The 22,199-nt window shown below is 31.8% G+C and overlaps 2 protein-coding genes across 19 annotated transcripts in view; one reads left to right on the top strand and one right to left on the bottom strand.

Annotated features, from left to right (window-relative positions):
• Positions 1-22,199, top strand: part of Pcdh15 (protocadherin related 15) — a 702,462-nt gene that overhangs the window by 34,799 nt on the left and 645,464 nt on the right. The gene's annotated exons all lie outside the window — the stretch shown is intronic.
• On the bottom strand, positions 14,234-14,815 carry LOC143381301 (transforming protein RhoA-like). Of its 3 annotated transcripts, none has more exons than XM_076834808.1 (2): positions 14,660-14,815; positions 14,234-14,407 (listed from the first exon to the last, which is right to left on the bottom strand). In XM_076834808.1, exons 1-2 carry the CDS (start codon positions 14,813-14,815, stop codon positions 14,234-14,236), a joined length of 330 nt encoding a protein of 109 aa, XP_076690923.1. The 3 variants fall into 3 exon arrangements, with proteins under 3 accessions (XP_076690923.1, XP_076690922.1, XP_076690921.1); XM_076834807.1 differs by having other exon boundaries at positions 14,234-14,626; positions 14,687-14,815; XM_076834806.1 differs by having other exon boundaries at positions 14,234-14,815.

Genomic DNA, 22,199 nt, shown 5'->3' with positions numbered 1-22,199 from the left:
TATTTGCATGGTGAAGGAGAATTTATTCTCTTTCATGTTATTCTTTTGCCTTTTGCATCTGTCCTCATACAAACTTCTTCCTCTAGAATCAAGGAGTTCTTGACTCTACGTTGCTCAGTGTAGCTCCTAACTCCTACATGAATTCAGACTTGGTCCACACAATTGACTATTTATTTGTCTGAGCTGAGAAGTAATATAGTAAAACAACCAACCTTCTTTGTTTACCCTTTGATGATGCTACTGCTCCTTAATTTTGCAAAATAACTTCATCAAACTTTCAAGATCACGCAAATTTGTCTATTGAATATTTAGAGCAATAATAAAATAATTAAAAACTTAGATGGTAAAGAAAAGTACAAGTTCTATTCACAGTGCAATATCTGTTTGCATTTTCCTAAAGAATGTTCCCAAAGACAGGCATTCAGAAGAAGAAAATCTCCTATGGATGCCCCTTTACTTTTTTTTTGTCTCTGTGACTTTCAGATTCACATAGACTCCCTTATTTAGGTAATTCTATAAACAAACAAACAAACAAATGCAGGTCTAACTCCTTTTACAGAAATTTATCTCATTTACTGGAAGTGTTTCAATCTCTGTACTCCACCATGGTATTGGGCCAAATGCAATTCAGAATCAAGAATCAGAGTACAGTCTGGTAACCAGGAGTTTTCATGGGGTTATGATTTTATTTGTACAGACAGGTACATACTTTTCATTCCCTGATTTTTCCCCATGTTCTAATTAGTAGAATGCAGATTATCTCATTCTTATCCTAGTTAATTTATAAAGTAGGAATCTTTCCCCAAAATCTTCCTTAATATCTTTTCCTCAAAACATAATGTCCAAATCCTTTTGAAACAGGATCCAGATTGACTTTGGCATCTATGGAATATTTCTAGATTGGGAGATTTCAGAAAAGTGATTAATGGACCAGTCTTCTATTTCTTTTATCAAATCTTGGAGCAGTCTCAAAGTCTTGTTTTATAGTCTTCCATAGAATAGAAGAAAAAATAAAGTTGCTCTTATCCTCAAACTATATCTTATGAGTCTTCTACTTCATACTGGATATTGCATTTCTTCAACTTTAATATACTTCTACAAATTACTGTAACATCAAAATACTCTTAATGTTTGTACACATGCAAATATTAATTAAAATTTATAGGTAATGGTCTGCCAAATATAAAAAATTACGTTGTTTTTCCCAAAGTGCCACCTGGCAAATTTATACTCATTTTTTTTTTGTTCAGACAAGTACTTTTCTTTTCCCCAGACTAAAACTAAATAGAGTAGCTAGATGGAAATCAGTCAGGAATTTACCAAACACATCAGCACTTTTATGTTTTGTAATATTTTTAATGTTCATTCTTGTAAAATATCTAGTGAACTCTAAATCTTTTAACCACATATTTCTTTTCTCTTTTTTCCTTCCATTATAAACCATGAGTTTAAAAAATGGTGTAAGCCAAATCCACTACGGAATTATAATTTATTTAACTAGTCTAATGTATATATAAATATTTGGAAAGGGAGGAGGCATGGGGTAATTAATGATGGTGGAATGTAATGATTTTTATTATCCAAAATACATGTATGAAGACATAAATTGGTGTGAGTATACTATGTATACAACCAGAGATATAAAAAAATTGCGCTCTATATATGTAATGAGAATTGCAATGTATTTTGCTATCATATATTCATAAAAATAAATAAATAAAAATATTTATACAGAGAAAAGGTATATAGAATTAACTAATAGACCTCAAGCCTGAACAAAAAATGTTTTATTGCCTTATGACTCTTTATAATTTAAACATATGATATTCTGTGGGCTTTTAAAAAGATTTTTAAGAATCTCAAACATGCATCCATGATTCCTTCCTAGAAATCACTATAATCTGTTCTCCTAAATTAATACATGTGATTTAACTTCATGAGATCCTACTTGGTATAGTCACCATATAAACCAGGAACAATTTCCAAATCTTCCCATGATAGTAACAAAAAGTATCAGGTACCTCATGGAGCTTAATGTGTAACTATTAATCAAGAATAAACAATAAATACATTTACAAATAATTGTTCACAAAATCTTAATGTTTGAAAGCCAAAGTATCTCAGCTTCATCCTATTAAGAAATTGGATTTCTAAGATGATTCACATTTCAATTAATAAAAATAAGCTCATATAACTTAGTGTCCTTAATAAGATGAACTTTCTGTCTTTTTTTTTTTTTTTTTTAATGCAGTGGTAGGTTGAAACCTAGGACCTCATGCATGCTAGGCAAGTGCTCTACCACTGAGCTGTCTCCAGCCCTAAAGTCTTGGTATTAAAGACCAAAATATGACACTGTTTCTTTCCCACCAAAAAGACAACTTGACATTTTTCATGCTAATTAAAAAAAACAAAATTAAAATATTATACAGTATTATCTAAGATTCATTATACATCCAAATTCTGAAGAAAAAATCATGGCTTTATTCTTAACCTGCTACTTATGATAATTAGAGAAATAAATATTAGAAGAAATGAAAAAATACATTTTAGCCAAATTTATGTCAAATGAATTTATAATTGCAAAAGAAGAAAATATATGTGAATTCAAAAAACAATTTCCGCTTACTATTTTTTACTTATGTAAATGTGCAGTCTTAAATCCCTGCTTTAAGGCTGAGTGTGGCTAGTGCTGTTGCTTGCTAGGATCAGAAGCAGTCATTTTCTAGTGCCCCGTGGCTCATACATAAGGCTTTGATGGAGTGGGGAAAAGCAATAATAATTTCGATGACCATTACTAGAAAAACATAAGGACCTAAGAAATGTTATTCCTTTCAGAACTTCAATGTCCATGGGTGCCCTTTGTAATTATTTTACAGTGTTAAGTTTTAACTGTATGGGATAACTTTTGGGTAACTATTGAACTTGTAATGTTTCCAGATTTAATGTGCACGTAAGGAATGAATAAAATAATACTGTTCTCAGGACACATATGTCAATTTTGACTATAGTTGTCTTAAGAACCCATGATGGTAATATTTATTCATTGTGAGACATTAAATTCCTTTAAGTCAAAATAAAAAAATATGAGAAGATACAAGATATATCAAATTGAAAAACTGTAATAGAAATTGACAGACAGTACACTAAACTCCTGTGTGATTTAAGTGAATGAGTTGACTTTTAATGTGAAATTATTTCAGGATGCTTTTGACATTTTGAAATTGTTTATCCTATAGACATTCAACTGATGTCTAAAATTAGATAATCATCATTCTTCCCACACTCCTTTATACATTCACATTCTACCTGATTACTTGAGCCAAACTTTTAGGGTGCAAGCTGGTTTTCTTTCTGCAGTAACTCTGATTCTACTTATTACTTATATATTTTATTAGTCATTTGAAATGTCTTGCGATTTCATTAGCTAAGACCCTCATTTTCTATTGTTCTGTCAAAGATAGTAGTCTCCTACATGATTTTGCTGCCTCATCAAACTGCATTATTTTTTTCTGTGGTAATCTTTCTGAAAAAAACAAATAGTAATTTTAAACGTAACTCAAACGTAAACATTTTACCCTAGCCAATAAGCACTTCATAATACACCCTGATTTCTTACTCAAACTTACCTACTATCAATTTTTACCTGATTACCAAATATCCTAAACAACATAGAGTTACTCAAAAAGAACATGCATGTCATGTCTTGGTACCTCTCATGAAGCTAGTCTATCATCTCACCTGGACAATTTCCATAAATCCTTTATTTGTTTATTTGTAATTGGACAAAATACCTTTTTTAAAATTTATTTTTATGGGGTGCTAAGGATTGAACCAGGGCCTTGCATGTGTTAGGCAAGCACTTTACCACTGAGCCACAACCCCAGCCCCCTAAACATCATTTTAAGAGCCAGCTCAGACATCTTCCCCTAGAAGCTTCAATTCATCTTTATCTCATGTAGTTATTTCCTCTCTGCTATGCCTACCTTGCACAAAGCATGACACTTACCATGCTGAATTACTTGCTTTTGTCTTTGATCTGAACTTAAAAGTAAGAACTCAGTCTTGTTGTCTTTATGTAGAGTTTTCCTATGATATTCTTTCTCTAATACCCTGTTAGTTTGCCATTCAGGACCACTGTTTTGTTTTCTTTTTTTTTTTTTTTTGGCCTGTGAACTGGGTTGTCAGCCTTCTGTTAAAATTTTCTCCATCTGGTTCAGTGAATTTTCATTGTCAGGTTGTGAAACTACCTGCTTGGTGTTTTTGAACCTGCCTGTTTGAATCCTTTAACATGGATTCAGTTTTTATTTCTGGTGTGCCCTCTTTGATAGAACTATTTACAACCTCTTTGTTTCTTGAACCTGTTAGTATTTAGTTTCCCAATGTGACCATGCACTTCAATTTTACACCTAGATAAAATTGAGCCTGAGTCTCATCACATTGCTAAATGTGCAAGTTGCATATCTACAAGTATATCAACAAGTTTGTGTTAATTAATCTGATGATTATGTGAAAATATGAATGTTAAAAATATCTCAACTCTATTATACTTATTTAAATAATTAATCAATTATTTTTATTATTAAAAAATCTTCATCCAATATATGAAAAAGTACAAATCATAAATTCTAAGAATTTACATTTACATTAATTTCTTTGAGGAAATGTTGCAAAACCATCAAATGCCTAATAATATTTTTTTAGCTACAACTTATGACATTCCAAAAATTATTACAGATAACTGACAGTTAATCAAATGTTATTTTAGTTTTCTGAAATATTATTTGTGAGGAAAATGACATAGTAAATGTTCTTTAAAAATTAGAATGTTGCTATATGACTATTAAAAGATTAAATATATCCCCTAATATACCTTTGCTTTACACTTTTTAATATGTTGATTTTTACCAAGACTTTGATAGTTTCTTTAATCCACAAACGAAAAGTCCTAGAATATGAAGTTCTAGGACATTATCATTATATTTCCACTGACTTATTTTTCTTTTTCCTTTTGTCTACTCATTGACAGCACTGGAAAAAAAATCCAAATACAGATGATTTTTACAAAAATTAAAATTAAAACTTTAGTTTACCATAATTGATGATTTTTTTTGCAAAGTACTAACATTCAAAAAGATAAATGATAGTGTTTTGTGCTTAACCAAGAATACACTGTGAAGTTGACCAAAAATAATGCTATTTTGACCTTGCCAATGGGAAGTTCTCCTCCATTTGATTTAATGTCCTGACCATCTGCCTCTCTCATCCTCTCAGGAAGAACGAATACCTCTATTGCTAATTGGAAGAGGGAAAAAAAATGCACACAATTTAATGAAAAGCAATCCCATGCTCTTTATATCTATAAAAATGCACAAAAACTCAACTTAAAATGGATCAAGGACTTAGGAATACAACCAGAGACCCTGTGTCTAATAGAAGAAAAAGTAGATCCTAATCTCCATCATGTGGGATTAGGCCCCAACTTCCTTAATAAGACTCCTTTGGCACAAGAATTAAAATCAAGAATCAATAAATGGGATGGACTCAAACTAAAAAGTTTCTTCTCAGAAAAAGAAACAATCTGTGAGGTGAATAGACAGCCGATATCTTGGGAGCAAATCTTTACTCCTCACACATCAGATAGAACACTAATCTTTAGGGTATATGAAGAACTCAGAAAGCTAAACACCAAATAAATAAATAAATAAAATAACCCAACCAATAAATGGGCCAAGGACATAAACAGCCACTTCTTGGAAGATGATATAAAATCAATCAACAAATATATGAAAAAATATTCATCATCACTAACAATTAGAGAAATGCAAATCAAAACCACTCTAAGATTTCATCTCCCTCCAGTAAGAATAGCAGCTATTATGTAGAGAAACAACAATACATGTTGACAAGGGTGTGGGGAAAAAGGTACATTTATACACTGCTGGTGTGACTGCAAATTGGTGCAGCCAATATGGAAAGCAGTACGGAGATTTCTTGGAAAATTGGGAATGAAACCACTGTTTAACCCAGCTATCCCTCTTCTCAGTCTATACCCAAAAGAACTACAGCATACTACAGGGACACAGCCACATCAATGTTTATAGCAGCAAAATTCACAATAGCTAAACTGTGGAGCTAACCTAGATGCCCTTCAATAGATGAATGGATTAAAAAAATGTGGCATATATGCACAATGGAATATTACTCAGCAATAAAAGAGAATTAAATCATTGCATTTGCAGGTAAATGGGTGTAGTTAGAGAAGATAATATTAAGTGAAGTTAGCCAATACAAAAAAAAAACCAAGTGCTGAATGTTTTCTTTGATATAAAGAGGCTGATTCATAGTGGGATAGGGATAGGGAGCATGGGAGGAATGGACGTTGAACGCTAGATAGGGCAGAGGGGTTGGAGGGGATGGGGGGGTTATAAATGATGATGGAATATGATGATCATTATTATACAAAGTACATATATTAAGACACAAATTGGTGTGAATATACTTTGTATACAACCAGAGATGAAAAAATGTGCCCTATATGTGTAATAAGAATTGTAATGCATCCCACTGTCATATATAAATAAAAAGAAAGCGAGGAAAGAATTCTCACATCTGTTGCCATTGAAGTCAACTTTTCCTTCTAAGTTGTGTGTGGGTTTCTAAGCAAAACATAGAATAGGTAATAGCCTATAGTCAGTATGGATATTGCCATATAAAAGAAGGTAAGTAGGTTAAAAATGACCAAAACCATTTATTCAGAAACTACCCCATGTTGTATTCCTTATATATTAGAGAAACTTATATTCTGTTCTAACTAACATCTTTTTCCAACACATATGCTGAAGTTCCATTAAACTCAAAAATATTAAACTCTAAAAAATATTTAGGAAAGCTGAATTATTTGAGAAATAAGATATAGAGATATAGCAGTTAATAATCTTAATGTAATTTAGAATTAACTTTTTTCTTATAAGAACAATACTAATAAAGAGGTTACTAAGATGTGGCACTAAATGATCGCCATCCTATTTAAAGCTTTCACTCAAACTTAGCTTATATAGTTACTAATATAATTATAAATAAGTCTCAAAAATTATTAAGAAATACTAAACCAATCTGTTTTCTATCCTATATTTGTAATACTACATGTGTGTGTAAATGTGTGTATGTCTGAATGTAGACAAATGGGTGTTTCTCTCAGAGTTGATAGAACTAGACTACAGCTAATAGCAATATAATGCACTTGAGAATTACTAAGTTATTATAGTTTAAATATTCTCACCACAAAAATTTAGAAGTGATATAATGGATATGTTAACTTAATTTGGTGATTTTGCAATATATACATATACATCAAAACATCATGTTGTGCTTCATGAATATATACACATTTTTATTCATCAATTAAAATAATTATCTTAAAACAAGAAATTTTTTTGAAAGGGATGTGTATAATTAATCAATGCCTAAGAATTCCTCAGATAAAGACTTTCAGAATATGAATTCACAATTCATTAAATTTCATCTACCATAGATATGAGTTAGTAAGACAAAACCAACTGATAAAATCAGATCCCCCAAAATCGTGAATATTCAGAGTTCTCAAAGAAAGAATATACGATGATCACTAAATATGAAATTATGTAAAATGGAAATCATGCTGAAAAAACATATTATTAAAAGTCATCTCACCAATATCCCTCCTAAGCATAGCTCAGAAATTCTTGATAAAATATTAGAAAAATGAATTAAATAGCACACTCACCACAGTCAGATAGGATTCAATCCAGTGATGCAAGGATGGTTCAACATGTATAAATCGATAAATGAAATCCATCATTTTAACAGAATACAGGACAAAAAAATTATTACATGCAGAAGAATGAACAAAATTTAATATCTTTTCATGATAAAAAAATTATCAACAAATTAAATATTAAAAGAATGTAACTCAACGCTATATAGGGCAATTTTGACAAATCTGCAGCTAACAAATTCAATGAGAAAAAGTTAAAAGGTTTTTCTCTAAGGTCTGTAACAATACAAGGATTCTATTCTGATCAGTTCTTTACAATATAGGTCCTAGGGAGAGCAGTTAAACAACAGAAAAAAATAATAGGCGATTGAGTTGGAAAAGAATTTTAAATTATCCCTGTTTTCAGATAAATATAATTTAATGTAAAGAAAACCCTAAAAATTCCACCAAAAACTTGTTAGAACTTGTAAGTCAATTCGGTAAGTTTTCAGGATAAAATATCAATACTATGTTTATACACTAACAGCAAACTATGTGAAAAGGAAATCAAGCAAAAAAGAACATGCTTTAAAATTTCAAAAATGCCAACTAAATTTAGACAAAGTTTCCAAGTACATAAAACAGGGAAAGGATAGTCTCTTCAATAAATGGCCCTTGGAAAAGTGAATATCCTCATGCAGAATAAAAGTAGACTGTTATCTCACATAATTCACAAGAACCAGTGCAAAATTGATTAAGACTTAAAGGTATATCTGGTACTGTGAAAATACGGGGGGAAAAAAAGAGTAAAACCTCTATTACATTGATCTGGGAAATAACATTTTATGTATGATAGCACAAACCTGGACAACAAAAACAAAATAAATAAATGAATAGGATTATGTTAAGCTGAAAAACAACAAAATAAATTCACTGAGAAAAAAAACAACTTATACAGTAGGAAAAACATGTGCAAACTATATATCTGGTAAGCAATGCACATTGTGGTGACCAAAATATATAATGAATATAATGAAGTCAAATGACAAAATAACAAGAAGACAAATAGCACAATTTTTAAAATGGGCAAATTACCAAAATAGATTTCTCAAAGAAAAAACAAACAAGAACAACAACAACAAAAAAATCCGTACAAATGGTCAACAGCTATTTGTTTAGAAATGTTCAAATCCTCTGGAAAATGCAATTAAAGTCACAATGTGATATGACTTTACACCTGTTGTAATAGCTATGATATATGAGACAAAAATAATAAGTGTTGGTTGGAGAAGAGAGTACTACTACAAAATGCTTCTATCACACAAAATAATATGGACCTTCCTAAAACAAAATTAAGAATAGAATTACTATATAATCCAGCAGTCTAGTTTCTGGGTACATGTCCATAGGAAATTAAAGAAAGATCTGCATTCCATGTTTATTGAAGGACTATTCATGATAGCCAATACATGGTTTCAAATTAAATTTCCATTAACACATGAATGCATAAATAAAAAATTATATACACACATACACATATACATGTACACACACACATATATATGTGTATATATATATATATATATATATATATATATATATATACATATATATATTCATATCTGTGTACACTGGGATACTCTTTAGCTATTATAAATGAAATCATGTCATTTGTGACAATATAGATTGTAAACTGGAGGACACTGTGTCAAGAAAGACAAATACTGCCTGATCTCATTTGTGAAATATACAAGAAGTTGATCTTATAGAAATAAACCTTCTCTGGTGAGAAGGTCACCAGAGACTGAGAAGGGTAGGGAGGAGAGGAGCATGAGCAGAGATTGGTCACTCTTTACAAAGTTACTTTTAAGTAGGAAGACCATGTGCTGAACACCAGCATATGCCATATGCTGATTGTAACAAATAATGGGATATCACATATTTTAAGAAAGCTAGAAAAGGAGTTTCTGAATGTTCTTACCCCAAAGAAATGCTAAATGTTTAAGGTAACAAATACACTAATTATCATGATATGATCATTACATAATAATACATGTTTGAAATATCACAAGATATCCTATGAACATGTGAAATTATTCTGTATGAATTATAAATAAAAACTTAAAATAGAAAAATAATATAAACAATCAAACAAAAAAAACAAGACCTTTTTTTTCCTTTTCTTAAAACATTCAACATTGCCAATCCATTCCTCTTTATCTAATTTTTTCTGTCCTTGGCTGCCTGTACTTGAAGGCATCTTTTTTCATCTCTCTGTTTTAGTTTTTATTATATTTTCTATGTGATTCTTTATTTATTCATCTGTGGTTCCAATTAAGAAAAGATGATATTGTACAGAGAAGTTTGTGATTTGAGGAACAAAGATGACAAATTATATAAAACCAATGCTGGAGAACTGTACTATTTAAAAGGAAAAAAAAAAAAAGGTAATCTTCTTTTCAGATTTTTTATATGGGAAAATGAGTAAGAGACTGGGTATTCCTAGGCAGAGAAAAGGCTGGGTTATTTGCTTAAAATATCCGTTATAGGAAAGTTAGAGAATGCAGGAAAATGAACCTCCTATAAATTTCATATTGTTTGAAGTTCTAGTAAATTTGGTGTTCACACACACCATAACATTTGTCTTTTCCTTTTAAAATGTGATCATTTTTAATCAACAGATAATAAACATACACATTTGCAGGATTACATAAAGTAAATGCTCCTGGCAAAATAATCTTGGAGGAGTATGTGAATATCAGTATATTTAATAAATCAAACTGTTTAGAATGCACTAGGGGATTTATTTTATTAATTATAGTAATTATTTCTACTAACACAGGTTTGGAAGGTCACTAATCAATAGATGTTCATTTACTTGAAATAAAAATCCTAGCATTAATATATTTTAGATACATGTTGCTTTTGTTAATCAAATAATTACAACCAATTTTAGCTTTTATGAGTGAATCAGATTTATGTCCACAGGGCTTACTTAAAATGCACTGTAAGTGTACAAAATTAAATGAAAATAATTTTCTCTATCTACATAATAAACCTTAGGGAACACACATTTGTAAGTCTACTCTTTTGGTGTCCTACAAATAAAGAATGTATTTTGTCTTTATTGACTAATAGGATAGTGAATATTTTAACTCTTACATTTTCAGTATAAGCAGAATTAGATTTTTTTCAGTTTTTGGAGGGTATGGTACAGTGTCTTATGCACACACTCTTGGAAGAGAGGATGATGGAGGGAACATATGGAAAAGGTGTTCATATTGCCCTTGTAAACAGAATTCTTTTGCAAAATCCAGATAATCTTACAGAAAGTGTAGAAAAGATTAGATATTAGAATTTGAAAATAAAACCATTCTCTTATGATTATTGTAATTACATACTTCTAACGACAGTTTTGCATTAGTTCCTCATTGGTGTCTATTATAAAATGTGGTACCTAGCTTTCACAAAAAAAAGCAGACAGTGATGACATTCAGAATTTTAAATATGCTGATGCATTGTTTTCTTGTGACTATGCACTGGCACATTCATTATGCTTGTCCTTCAGTGAGGAGTGGAAATAATTGAATTTCAGAAACAAACCCATTTAATTTGTTTTCATGATCATCCCCCCACCATGCTTCATTTAGACTTGGTTTCATTTATTTCACTACTCCTACTTCATGATAGATCCATGATAGATCTTCAATGATTCATTCATTGTATCAGATTTTTCCAATGTGACGTGACTGTAAAACAAAAGAAAAACATTTCATCAAACTTTGCCTAAATAACTTACATTACTCTTTATGGTCCATGTGTATGATTTTCCTCACAGCATATGAAAAATCTATTTATATTCATAATAATGCCCTAACTCAGGGTACTGTCACCAAGAGCTTCTGTAAAGACCAAAAGGTAAATATTTAGTGCTTTGTGAGCCAGATGGTCTCTTTTGGAAATACTTAGCTCTGCTACTGTAGCATGAAAACCATCAACAATATATAAAAGTGTAAGATCATGGACATTGAAATTTAAATTGTACATAATTTTCATAAATCAAAAAATACTTATTCCTTGATACTTTTTCAAGTATGCAAAATATAAAATCCATTCTTAACCTATCAGCTGTATAAAAATCAAGGGAGAGAACGGAACAACAACAGATGAGGTAGAGAGGGAAGATGGGAGGGGAGGGGAGGGGGGATAGTAGGGGATAGGAAAGGCAGCAGAATACAACAGTCACTAATATGGCATTATGTAAACATTGTGAATGTGTAACTGATGTGATTCTGCAATTTGTATTTGGGGTAAAAATGGAAATGCATAACTCACTTGAATCAAATGTATGAAAGATGAAAAAAAATTTTCTATAATATGTATACCTCACAAAAAAAATAAAAAATAAATAAAAATCAGATGATAAATTGGATTTATCCCGTGGGCCATAGTTTGCCAATTCCTGCCCTAGACAATACCTTCTAACCTATCTTTAGAACAGTCACAATTTTAGAAGGAAAAGAATTGAGAACTTTAGAAAAGTACAAATATGAGCTAGAACAACATTGTAAACTTGGTCCACTCTCTGGCATTTTCCAGAATTTTTAGGTTTAAGAACTTAGGTGTGGTCATCTGTTAATGATAATCATTAGGTATAAGTGTATTTATAGTGGTAATGGAAGCAGGTGTTTGTCTTAATGTCACTTTGCAAAGCAATTACATCTCATTTACTTCGATCATAAGTTGACTTTTGGTGTTTTGGGGCTCTTGCCTGGCCCCCACTCTTGCCCACTCCCAATTTAGAATTTAAAGCATGAGCAATTTGCTACAAGAGTACACAGGAAAGGAAAAATAAATTTTCCCATAGTTTTAATACATGTAATACCTGAATTAAATTCTTTCCTCAGCTTTCAAGATTATCTTGATGCCATTAAGAAATTATCCTTGGTTTTCTCATTTCCTCTGCCAAACACAATGAATTATCAACTGTCATTTAAAACCCTTTTTAAAAGTAAAAAACACCTCTGATACAGGCATTTTCATAGTCTGCTATCCAAGAAAGGTGATGTTGTACTATCTTTAATCTCTTTAAAGGCATTGATTCTGAGAGGGAGGGCTCATTTTAGTATCATCATTTAGTATTGGGGGTAGGGAGACTCATGTTTTTCATGTTTTTGTTCCCAGTACTGGAAATTAAACCCAGTACATCACACATGCCAAATAAGGGCTCTATTGAAATACATCTCCAGGGCTTTTTTTTTTTTTTTTTTTTTTTTTGAGTCAGTGTCTTGCAAAGTTGTGTAGGCTAGCCTAGAACTTGTGATTCTCCTGCCTTGGCCCCTAGAGCAGCTGAAGTTACAGGTGTGGCCCAGTACCCACAGCTGGGGGACTGGTTTTCAATTGTTACCATAACTACTTTTTATGTTGTATTAAGCCTGTAGGATAACATGTGAACTATTTCTAGGCTCTTAACTATAAATACTGAAGATAAATTCTTGTTTTTTTTCCTAAGTAAAAGGGAAATTGCATAATAAAAAATAGGAATAATAATTAAGAGCATATACCAAAAATAAAAAGGAAAAATTCATGTGAAAAATTTCCTTTTAATAAAGATATATAATTTAATGAAAACATACTTTGATATCATGGGGTATAGATATGTTTTTATTTTCATACAGAAGAGTATGCTGCTTATGTCTTTATGAATAGCCATCTCTGTGTGTCTTTGTGTATATTTTAAAAAAAAATTTCCATCTGAATTTATTTCCAAATACACTTTCTTTAAAAAAATACACTTTTCTGTGGATGATGAACATCATTATTAGGAAATACAATTATACAAAAAATACTACATCTACTCTGGGATAAATATATTTATTTTTGATTACATATATTAAGTGGCACTAATTACACAGTACTATAAGGTAACTAACATGAAACTGAAGAACTGTCACTCTGCCACAGCTGCTTGGATTTGGGTTTTTCCAGATGAGTACATTTTCAAAAAACTGGATGCCCACCCAGAGCACTGCCAATGAAATCTGCTGAGGAGTAGAGCTCCAACATGATGAGCCACCAGTGTTCCTTGCAGCTGACAGATGATAGGCAGGACATGTTAGTTGTAAAGTAGTTATAGCCCAATTCACAACAATTTACCATTTCTCTTTCTAGAAAGCAACAAGAAATTTAAAAATTCCTTGAATTAGCCCTGGTGTGACAGGTAGAGTGAAGAGAGGGCTGTTAGAGCAGTGTCAGAAGGACCCTGGCAGGTCAGGCAAGTGGGTCATCATTAATAATGATGTTTGGCTTCTAAATAGTAGCTAAATGGTAGCAAGATTACTTCTGATTTGTAATCTTAAGTCTTCTAAACAGTAGCAAGATGACTTCTGGTTTGTAATCTTAGGTAAATTATAGATAAATGCAAAAGGCCAGTAATCATGCACTAAGATTAATCATGTGCTTCAAAATGAATCACTTGAGGGCTGTACTTGCAGCAAGGTTTCACAAGACAAGGCACCTAGGTTTTTTCTTCCAACATCTGGGTTGCAAAGCAGCTCTTGTGGCCATTTCAAAAACTGCCCTCACTCCATCTTTAATCTTTGCTGAGCACTCCATGTACCCAAAGGCGCCAATCCCGTTAGCCATATCTTTGCCTTCTTCAGGTTTCACTGGCTCCTGCTTCATCTTGGCTAACTTCTGCCTTGTGTGCTCATCATTCCGAAGATCATTCTTATTCCCAACCAGGAGGATGGGTACACTGGGACAGAAATGCTTGACTTCTGGGGTCCATTTTTTTATGATGTTGTCTAAACTATCAGGATTGTCGATGGAGAAACACATCAGTATAACATCAGTGTCTGGGTAGGAGAGGGGTCTCAGGCGATCATACGCTTCCTGCCCAGCTGTGTCCCACAAAGCCAACTCTACCTGCTTTCCATCCACTTCGATGTCTGCCACATAGTTCTCAAACACTGTGGGCACGTATACTTCGGGGAACTGGTCCTTGCTGAAAACTATGAGCAGGCATGTCTTGCCACTTGCTCCATCACCAACACTCACCAGCTTCTTCTTGATGGCAGCCATAGCTTACACATATTCTGCAAAAGGCGTGGCCTAGGTGACAGTAGAAAGTACCTTGAATTTCCCAGATGAAAAGTTCAGACAGTGACTTGAGTCTGGCCTCTTTGCTCAGAGAACGCCTGTCCATGAGTCGCAAGGTCAGAGACCAGGACAGATTATCTCCAGAGGCAACGGCTGACTAATGAGAGAGGACCAACTGCCAGCAGTGGGCTGGGGACGCAAGGGGCAGGGGGCAGCGAGCGCGAGCCAGCGAGGGCGGGTGGCGGCGGGAAAGCCTTACAGTTGCTTTATAGAAGATTATGTTGGCAAAATAGTCTTTTGAAAATTTCACTAACATTTACTCTTAGAATGATATTTCATCATAATCGTTTATTCTGATGGTAGAAATAGATAATGTATACCTTTCATTATTTCTCCCAGTCTACAACAGAGTGCGGACACATGTGCTCAACTAGATGATACAAATATAGGTTGTTAGAGTGTGTCTATTTATTCAAAGACGACTCATGAAATAGTAATCATAATAGTAGTAGCTCTCAATTGTTGAGTTGTTCTCGGTAGCAGACTTTATGTTAGGCAAGCTACTTGCATTTTCTTATCATTCAAGCTAGGATGAATCATAGCTTCATAATTATTCATCATTGTTAAGAATTAGTTTACTCAAAACATCCCCTCAGTTTTATCTCACAATGCATATCCCAACACAAGACTCATTAGTCACAAAAAATGCCTGTATATTGGAAATGTTTCAAATTAGGAAGGAGCAGAACTTGATGGGGACTTTGTTGTGGCTTCAGTATCCCTTTAGGAAGGAAGGATGTGTTTGTTCATTCATCCAAAGAAAAGCCTATCTTGTCATTTTGATAGATACATTTCTACCTCAATTCATGAGCGTAGGAAATATGCATAATTTGCTTGTAAGAAATTAGAGATAGCAAAATATATATTACCTCTCCTCATAGCATTCTTCCGAAAATTGGACTTCAGATCATGTTAAACTGGGATATATATATATATATATATATATATATATATATATATATATATAAAAATGTAAAACTACTATCCTTCTGATACCTCCTGAAAACTGAAAGTATATTTGGACAAAAACTCATTTCAGAATCTTATTTGGATGATCTATGGCTTTTCTACTCCTCAACACCTCCCATCTCCTCCCTATTCTTATTCTCTGTCTTTTCTGTTCAGTCTACTTTATATTATTTAGTCATGACAAGAAATGTTATAGATTTTGTTATTCCTCAATGCTATAGGTTTCTTATCTATTTTTTTTTAACTTAGTTTAAATCCAAGTACCCAAGTCACAAAATCTTACTGTATGGGAGATCCTATGATATAGTCATATTCCATACATACAGTGAAAGTATATATTCTCTTTATCTTAAGTTAATTAGTCCTCAGTAAGACTATTTCTAAAATATGATTTTGCTATCATTCAAAGAAAGAGTCCCAGAGAGGTTAGGTAATTAAATTTCATCTTGAAAAATCTGAAATTTTATCCATGATTTGCTAAATGACCATCTCACTGGAAATAATCTCAGCTATAATCTTAGATCATTCATGATTTTTATCAAATATTCATGTTTTAAAGAGGCAATGAAATTTATTATAAATATGAATGTACTATAATGACTTATATGTACTATATGTACTTATATGACTCAATGTAATATAATGGCTTACAAAATTCTGATTTCCTGATGGATTTAAACAAGTTTAAAGAATAGCTCTTTATAGGGCTTGAAATACCATTTAAAAAAAACTGATATGTTTTCAAATTTTCAAGTGTTAGTAGTAAAAATGGGCATAAAAATTATAAAGAGTTTAAAGCAATATAATATAGTATTAATATATCTGAACACATATTAATATCACCTAGATAAACTTGCTATAAATATAGATCTCATGAGTTCTAGTCCCTGGAGGTTCCTATAACTCTTAAGTGTAGCTCAGGGTTTTTTTACATGTGGATGTGTAACCGATGTGATTCTGCAATCTGTATTTGGGGTAAAAATGGGAGTTCATAACCCATTTGAATCTAATGTATGAAATATGATATGTCAAGAGCTTTGTAATGTTTTGAACAACCAATAAAAAAAAAGAAAGAAAGATCCTGGGTTGCTGTAAATTCACTGGTATAATGCTCAACATCTATTTTTCATTAAAATTAATTAGAGGCATTTATTTAATAATTCAGATTACTAAATTCAATGAAAAACATTTGATTTACTGGAACCATGTCTGGGAACATGAATTTTATCAAGTACACCAGGTGATTACAGTACTATACGTTCAGAAAACATATGCTGATAAATAAAATACACTTGAAAAGTCTTCATTTCAAGAAACATAAGCACAGCAAAATTCAAGGTCTCCAAAAGAACAACTCTATGATTTTACATAAATTTATCCATCTAGGATATTTTCTTTATTTCTGATCTAACTTTCACGGACAATTTAGGGAGAGTTTGTTTCAGTGTTCTTTCTGTACTTTCAGACTTTCTGTAGTTCCATAGAGCTGTCCTTCCTGCTTTTATTTTGTGTTATAATTCCTTTAACATAGGATCAAACACTGGGAAACTGAAGGATGATTCCACCACAGACAGTATTGAATTTTAAATTTTATTTTTATTTATTTAAATATTTGCTATATTTGAATTGAAACTTCCATTGTGGCCTTTGCATATTAAAAATCTAGATTTTATTTATTTATTTATCTACTTATTTATTTTATACCAGGGATTGAATCTAGGGATGCTTAACCACTGAGCCCAGCCCCCTTTTTAAAAACTTTTATTTATTTATTTATTTATTGAGACAGGGTCTTGATAATTTGCTAATTTGTTTAGGGCCTTGCTAAGTTACTGAGGCTGGCTTTGAACTCCTGCCTCAGCCTCCCTCGTTGCTGGGATTAAAGGCCTTTGCCACTGTTCCTAGCTAGATATATATCGTACCTTAAAAATATAAAATAAATTTAGAAATTTGAACCTAGACTTGTGTAAGTTAAGGATTTCTGGGTAGACTTATCTGCTTTAGATAAAGTATGATAATTTTAGTTTATCATCATCTCTACCTCAGTAATCTCATTGACATCAAGAGCATGTTCAAGTGTACATGACCATTTCTCAATGGGAATAGTTTTATTTGTGATAAATTATTTTCTATAATCATATTTATATAGAAAGTCAGAGATCACAAAATTATATACTTCAGTATAAATGAGGGAGCAATTTTTGCAAAAGGGATAATATTTTATGCATTTATTTAAAAACCTAAAATGATTCACACACTTTGTTTTTTGTAGGTACCGTGATTCTGCAATCCCTCATTTATTTGATTTTTGTCTCTATGATTGAAATGAAAATCCATGGTCTTTGTGCAGATATAAATGATGTCTTCTTCATGCCTGTATCCTAAGCACCAAGCTAAATGTAAAGTAATTGGCTTATAATAAATTCACGTATGTGTGTTTTACTGATTAATATGATTGCTTTTCAGATTTTTATCAACATTATAAATTATACAATTCAAATTATTTTATTGTTCTGTTGTCCTTTAGATTGTCTTTAGAATGTTTTTCTCTTTCCGTCTGATCCCTTCTTTTCTTTTCAGGGAGGGAGGTGTTAAAGAAACTCAGAGTAGAATCTATTGAACATACTCCTCTATGGCACTTCATATCTAGTACAAGAGATTTATCTTATGTCTCAACAGACTCCAGCCATATGGTTTCTGATAGAAATCAACCTTCCCATCTTCTACCATATATACTCAATTCTTATCACTTAAGTACTTTTGTAGTGAATGTTTATTCTAAGTTAATTCTCATTATGTAATCCATCACTTAATTTATGTTTATTCTTTTAGGTAATATGCTACTTTCCACTGTGCTTTTAATGTTTAGCAAGCATGATGAACATTTAGAATACATTGTGCGAATGAATAAATACACACTCAACACTCTATGAAAAGTAAATGAGTGAAAATGCAAGCACAAATGAGAAACAGAGAAAATAATAATCATTTACTGAATATTTATTATATGATAGGCACTAAACTAAGAAAATCCTGCATATTATCTCATTTTATTTTCACTACAGTTCTTAGATAGACACTATCTTTGTTCTTTCTGATGAGAAAACAAAGTTTCAAGGAAGAGGCAGTAACAAGCAGAACTCAGAAAGGAAAGGTGGAATCTTTGATCCTAAACCCAGTTCCTTACATAGCATATTGCCTCCAGGTGGGGAAATTAGTAGACAAGCATGGAAGAGTTAAGAAAGTGTAAGGAGAAGGTTCAGGAATGAGGAAAGTTCCCTGACAAAACCTTTATTTGCAGTGACCAAGCACTTCATCTGCACTTATTTCCTTGAAGTCCTTATTGTTTAGGTCAGTTAGTGCAAATAAATGTTAATGTAAAATCATAGGTTTGTGGTTATTTTAAACATTAAAATTATTCAAATTGAAGTTACTTCAAAATTCCAAAAAGATAAAATTCTTAACTTTCAAAAAGCATTAATTTTTAAGCCATTAACATTCCTTTAAAGAGCAATATTGCCTTAAAATAATCCTTTAAAAATGAAGTTTTCAACATTTCCAGTGGATTTTGCATATATTACCTATCTTACAACTTCTTAGAAAAAGCAAAATATTGGTCCTGGCAGGGCATCATGATAGACCTAAATGATGTAACATTAGAACTTTTCTAACCTCTCGGCTCCTCTACCTTAGTGTTACCTCAGGATTATTATTGTCACATTTAAAATATTTCAAGATTTTCTACTATACTGGTATGTAGCTATAATTTTATACATAGTTCTAGTGTACATGTATTTGTGTGTGTACACTTGTGTATGTGTGTTGCCAAATATTGCTTACTGATTCCTTTTTTATTCCATTGTTTTTTAGTATAAAGGGTTTCTTCTAACTCATAGAATGTATTCACATAGGTTTTTATGCTGCATCATCTAGTACTCCATGTCCTATTTCAGTTTTACTTTTGATATTTTCAAAAATCTATAGAAATGATATTGTTCCATTCTAGAGAAGTGTTGTATAGTCTCTTTCTCTGTCTCTCTCTGTCTCTCTCTCTCTCTCTCTCTCTCTCTCTCTCTCTCTCTATATATATATATATATATATATATATATATATATATATATAAAATCGCAATAGCAATAACACCAACAGGCTAAAAACATGAAACAAAATAATAAAAAAAGGATGTTTTTACATTTCTCAAATATTACCAGCAAATCCATTGTCCTAATGTATACCTGTTTCATTTGTTGACCATTATTTGGCTTCAGACACAAAAGCTGATTTCCAAACTCATTCTCTTCAAATCTTCAGGAAAGACTTCCCTCTGGATTCCATGTCTCTCATTCTTCTTATTATTATTATCTTCATTATACCTAAGCTATTCCAAAGAAATAGTACAGCAAAACAGAATTGTACTCAGCAGAAAAATAACTGATAATTGATAATTATTGATTGATAATTAGGATAGGCCAGAATATTTAATGGAGAGAAGGAGACAACAGTGTGTCAATGTTTTTGGATAAAAGCAATGAAAAAATGTAAATAGAACAGTGTATAATAATTGATGATGAGGCCTTAGAAAATATAGTTAACCTCCCGAATCTGAGTTTTTCTTCTGTAAAATGCTTAATACCTACCTATATCATTGGACTTACATAGGTAGAATGAGATAATCTAGTTTAAATGTTTAGATAGTGTCTTGCATCAAACACTCAAAATATTTTTGAAATATGAGGTATATTAAAGACATGTTATAGAATTAAGGCCATTAGACAAATAAAAGCCAGTAGTTTTCAGGGCTCAAGAATTGATACATAGCATTTATAAACAAAAGTTTTTTAAATAATCAGGGTGAATGAAGCCTCTTCACTCTATAATGCTGTGATCTGATGAGGTGTTATTCATAAACCTAAGAGGAGGAGTCAGTGACAATATAACTGGTAGAACAGGAAAAAAAATAGCAACTAACATTTTCCAGTGCCTGTTTTCCCATGAAACTGCCTCAGTATCATTCATAGAACTATTAAAATATACAAATGGAAATAAAGTTTTATTTTTACAACACTTAAAGAAATTATTTTACTGGCATAAATATATGCAAATAATAGAGTTACACATAAGAAGTGTTAAGCCAATATTTAGCCACCTAATATATTATAAATAGTCCTGCCTTCGCACACATTTCCTCTGGGGAGCAAATAGAGTTATTTACTTTCTATTGGTATGCAGTGTTCTTCAGAATGTCTTTTTTATAAAAATGTTAAATTAATGTGGGTGGGGAGGTGGTTAAGAAAACATTGCTCTATACCAACACACATAACTATGTAATTTATATAATAAATGCAACCACAGCCGCAGTATATTTTCTGGATGTTAATGGCTTGAAGTTCCTTTCAGTAGCAGCATTAATCAGTCAAGGATGGGTTATTTTATGGTCTTTAATGGCCTTTGTTGATAGATGGAGATTTTGTTTACAGATTATTCTTCACTGAACTGCCATACATTGCAAGCTATGATTCTTAAGAGATGTTCTCAAAATACAAACTATGCTGCAAAGAAATCTGTTCACAGCTAAATTAAATTAGAAAGCTGCATTCTTTATGAAGCATAGGTAATGGAACAGTATACCACAAATGCCTTTTCCTAGGACATTCATGTGGAATGTCTTCAACATATAATTTTTCCCTAAGAAATATCTCTCTGCTTGTGTGCAAGTTTATGAGCCTACTTGTAACTCCTCAGTAATTTATGTAGAATATGTGACACTTGAAATTTACTTTACAATGTTTGACTCTTATAATAAATATCTGCCTTCAGGTCAGACATTATCAACAATTGTCATTTTTTTAAATGAACAAAAACAGAAGCATTCATTTATACTTTCCAAATGTTTTAATGTTTAATGTACTTAAAGTTCAGTGGTGAGAGTTTTAATAATTGTTGCCATGAATGTTTTGTTTCACATAGAAAATAGCTATTTATTGTACCTTTTGGGTTAACATTATTCATGGGCTTGTAATACATGATTATCATTCATTTTGCTTCTAAATAATATTTTGTTCACATAAGTCTTGTGGATTAAGTACAGAGTCTAAAAGTTTGGGTATGACTAAATTGCTTCAGAATACATTTTTATTTCCCAAACATTATTCACTTTCAAAATCTCTACCTAAGTATTTAAGTCTTTCTTTATCTCTTTCGCCCTTCCCTTCTTTCCTCGCCACTTCCTTCCATCCTTCTTTCCTTCCTTGAGGTAAATAATCATAGAAAACAAATGGTTATATTTGACTGGACTACCAAATAGGCATATTTAATTTAATTCCATATGAAAGTTGG

The sequence above is a fragment of the Callospermophilus lateralis genome, chromosome 15 (genome assembly GCF_048772815.1).
Source record: "Callospermophilus lateralis isolate mCalLat2 chromosome 15, mCalLat2.hap1, whole genome shotgun sequence".
In the NCBI taxonomy this organism is placed as follows: domain Eukaryota; kingdom Metazoa; phylum Chordata; class Mammalia; order Rodentia; family Sciuridae; genus Callospermophilus; species Callospermophilus lateralis.
This window is presented reverse-complemented; position numbering and strand designations above follow the sequence as displayed.

Coding starts and splice junctions, on each gene's coding strand:
- LOC143381301 (XM_076834806.1), bottom strand. CDS start 14,815: ATGGCTGCCATCAAGAAGAAGCTGGTGAGTGTTGGTGATGGAGCAAGT.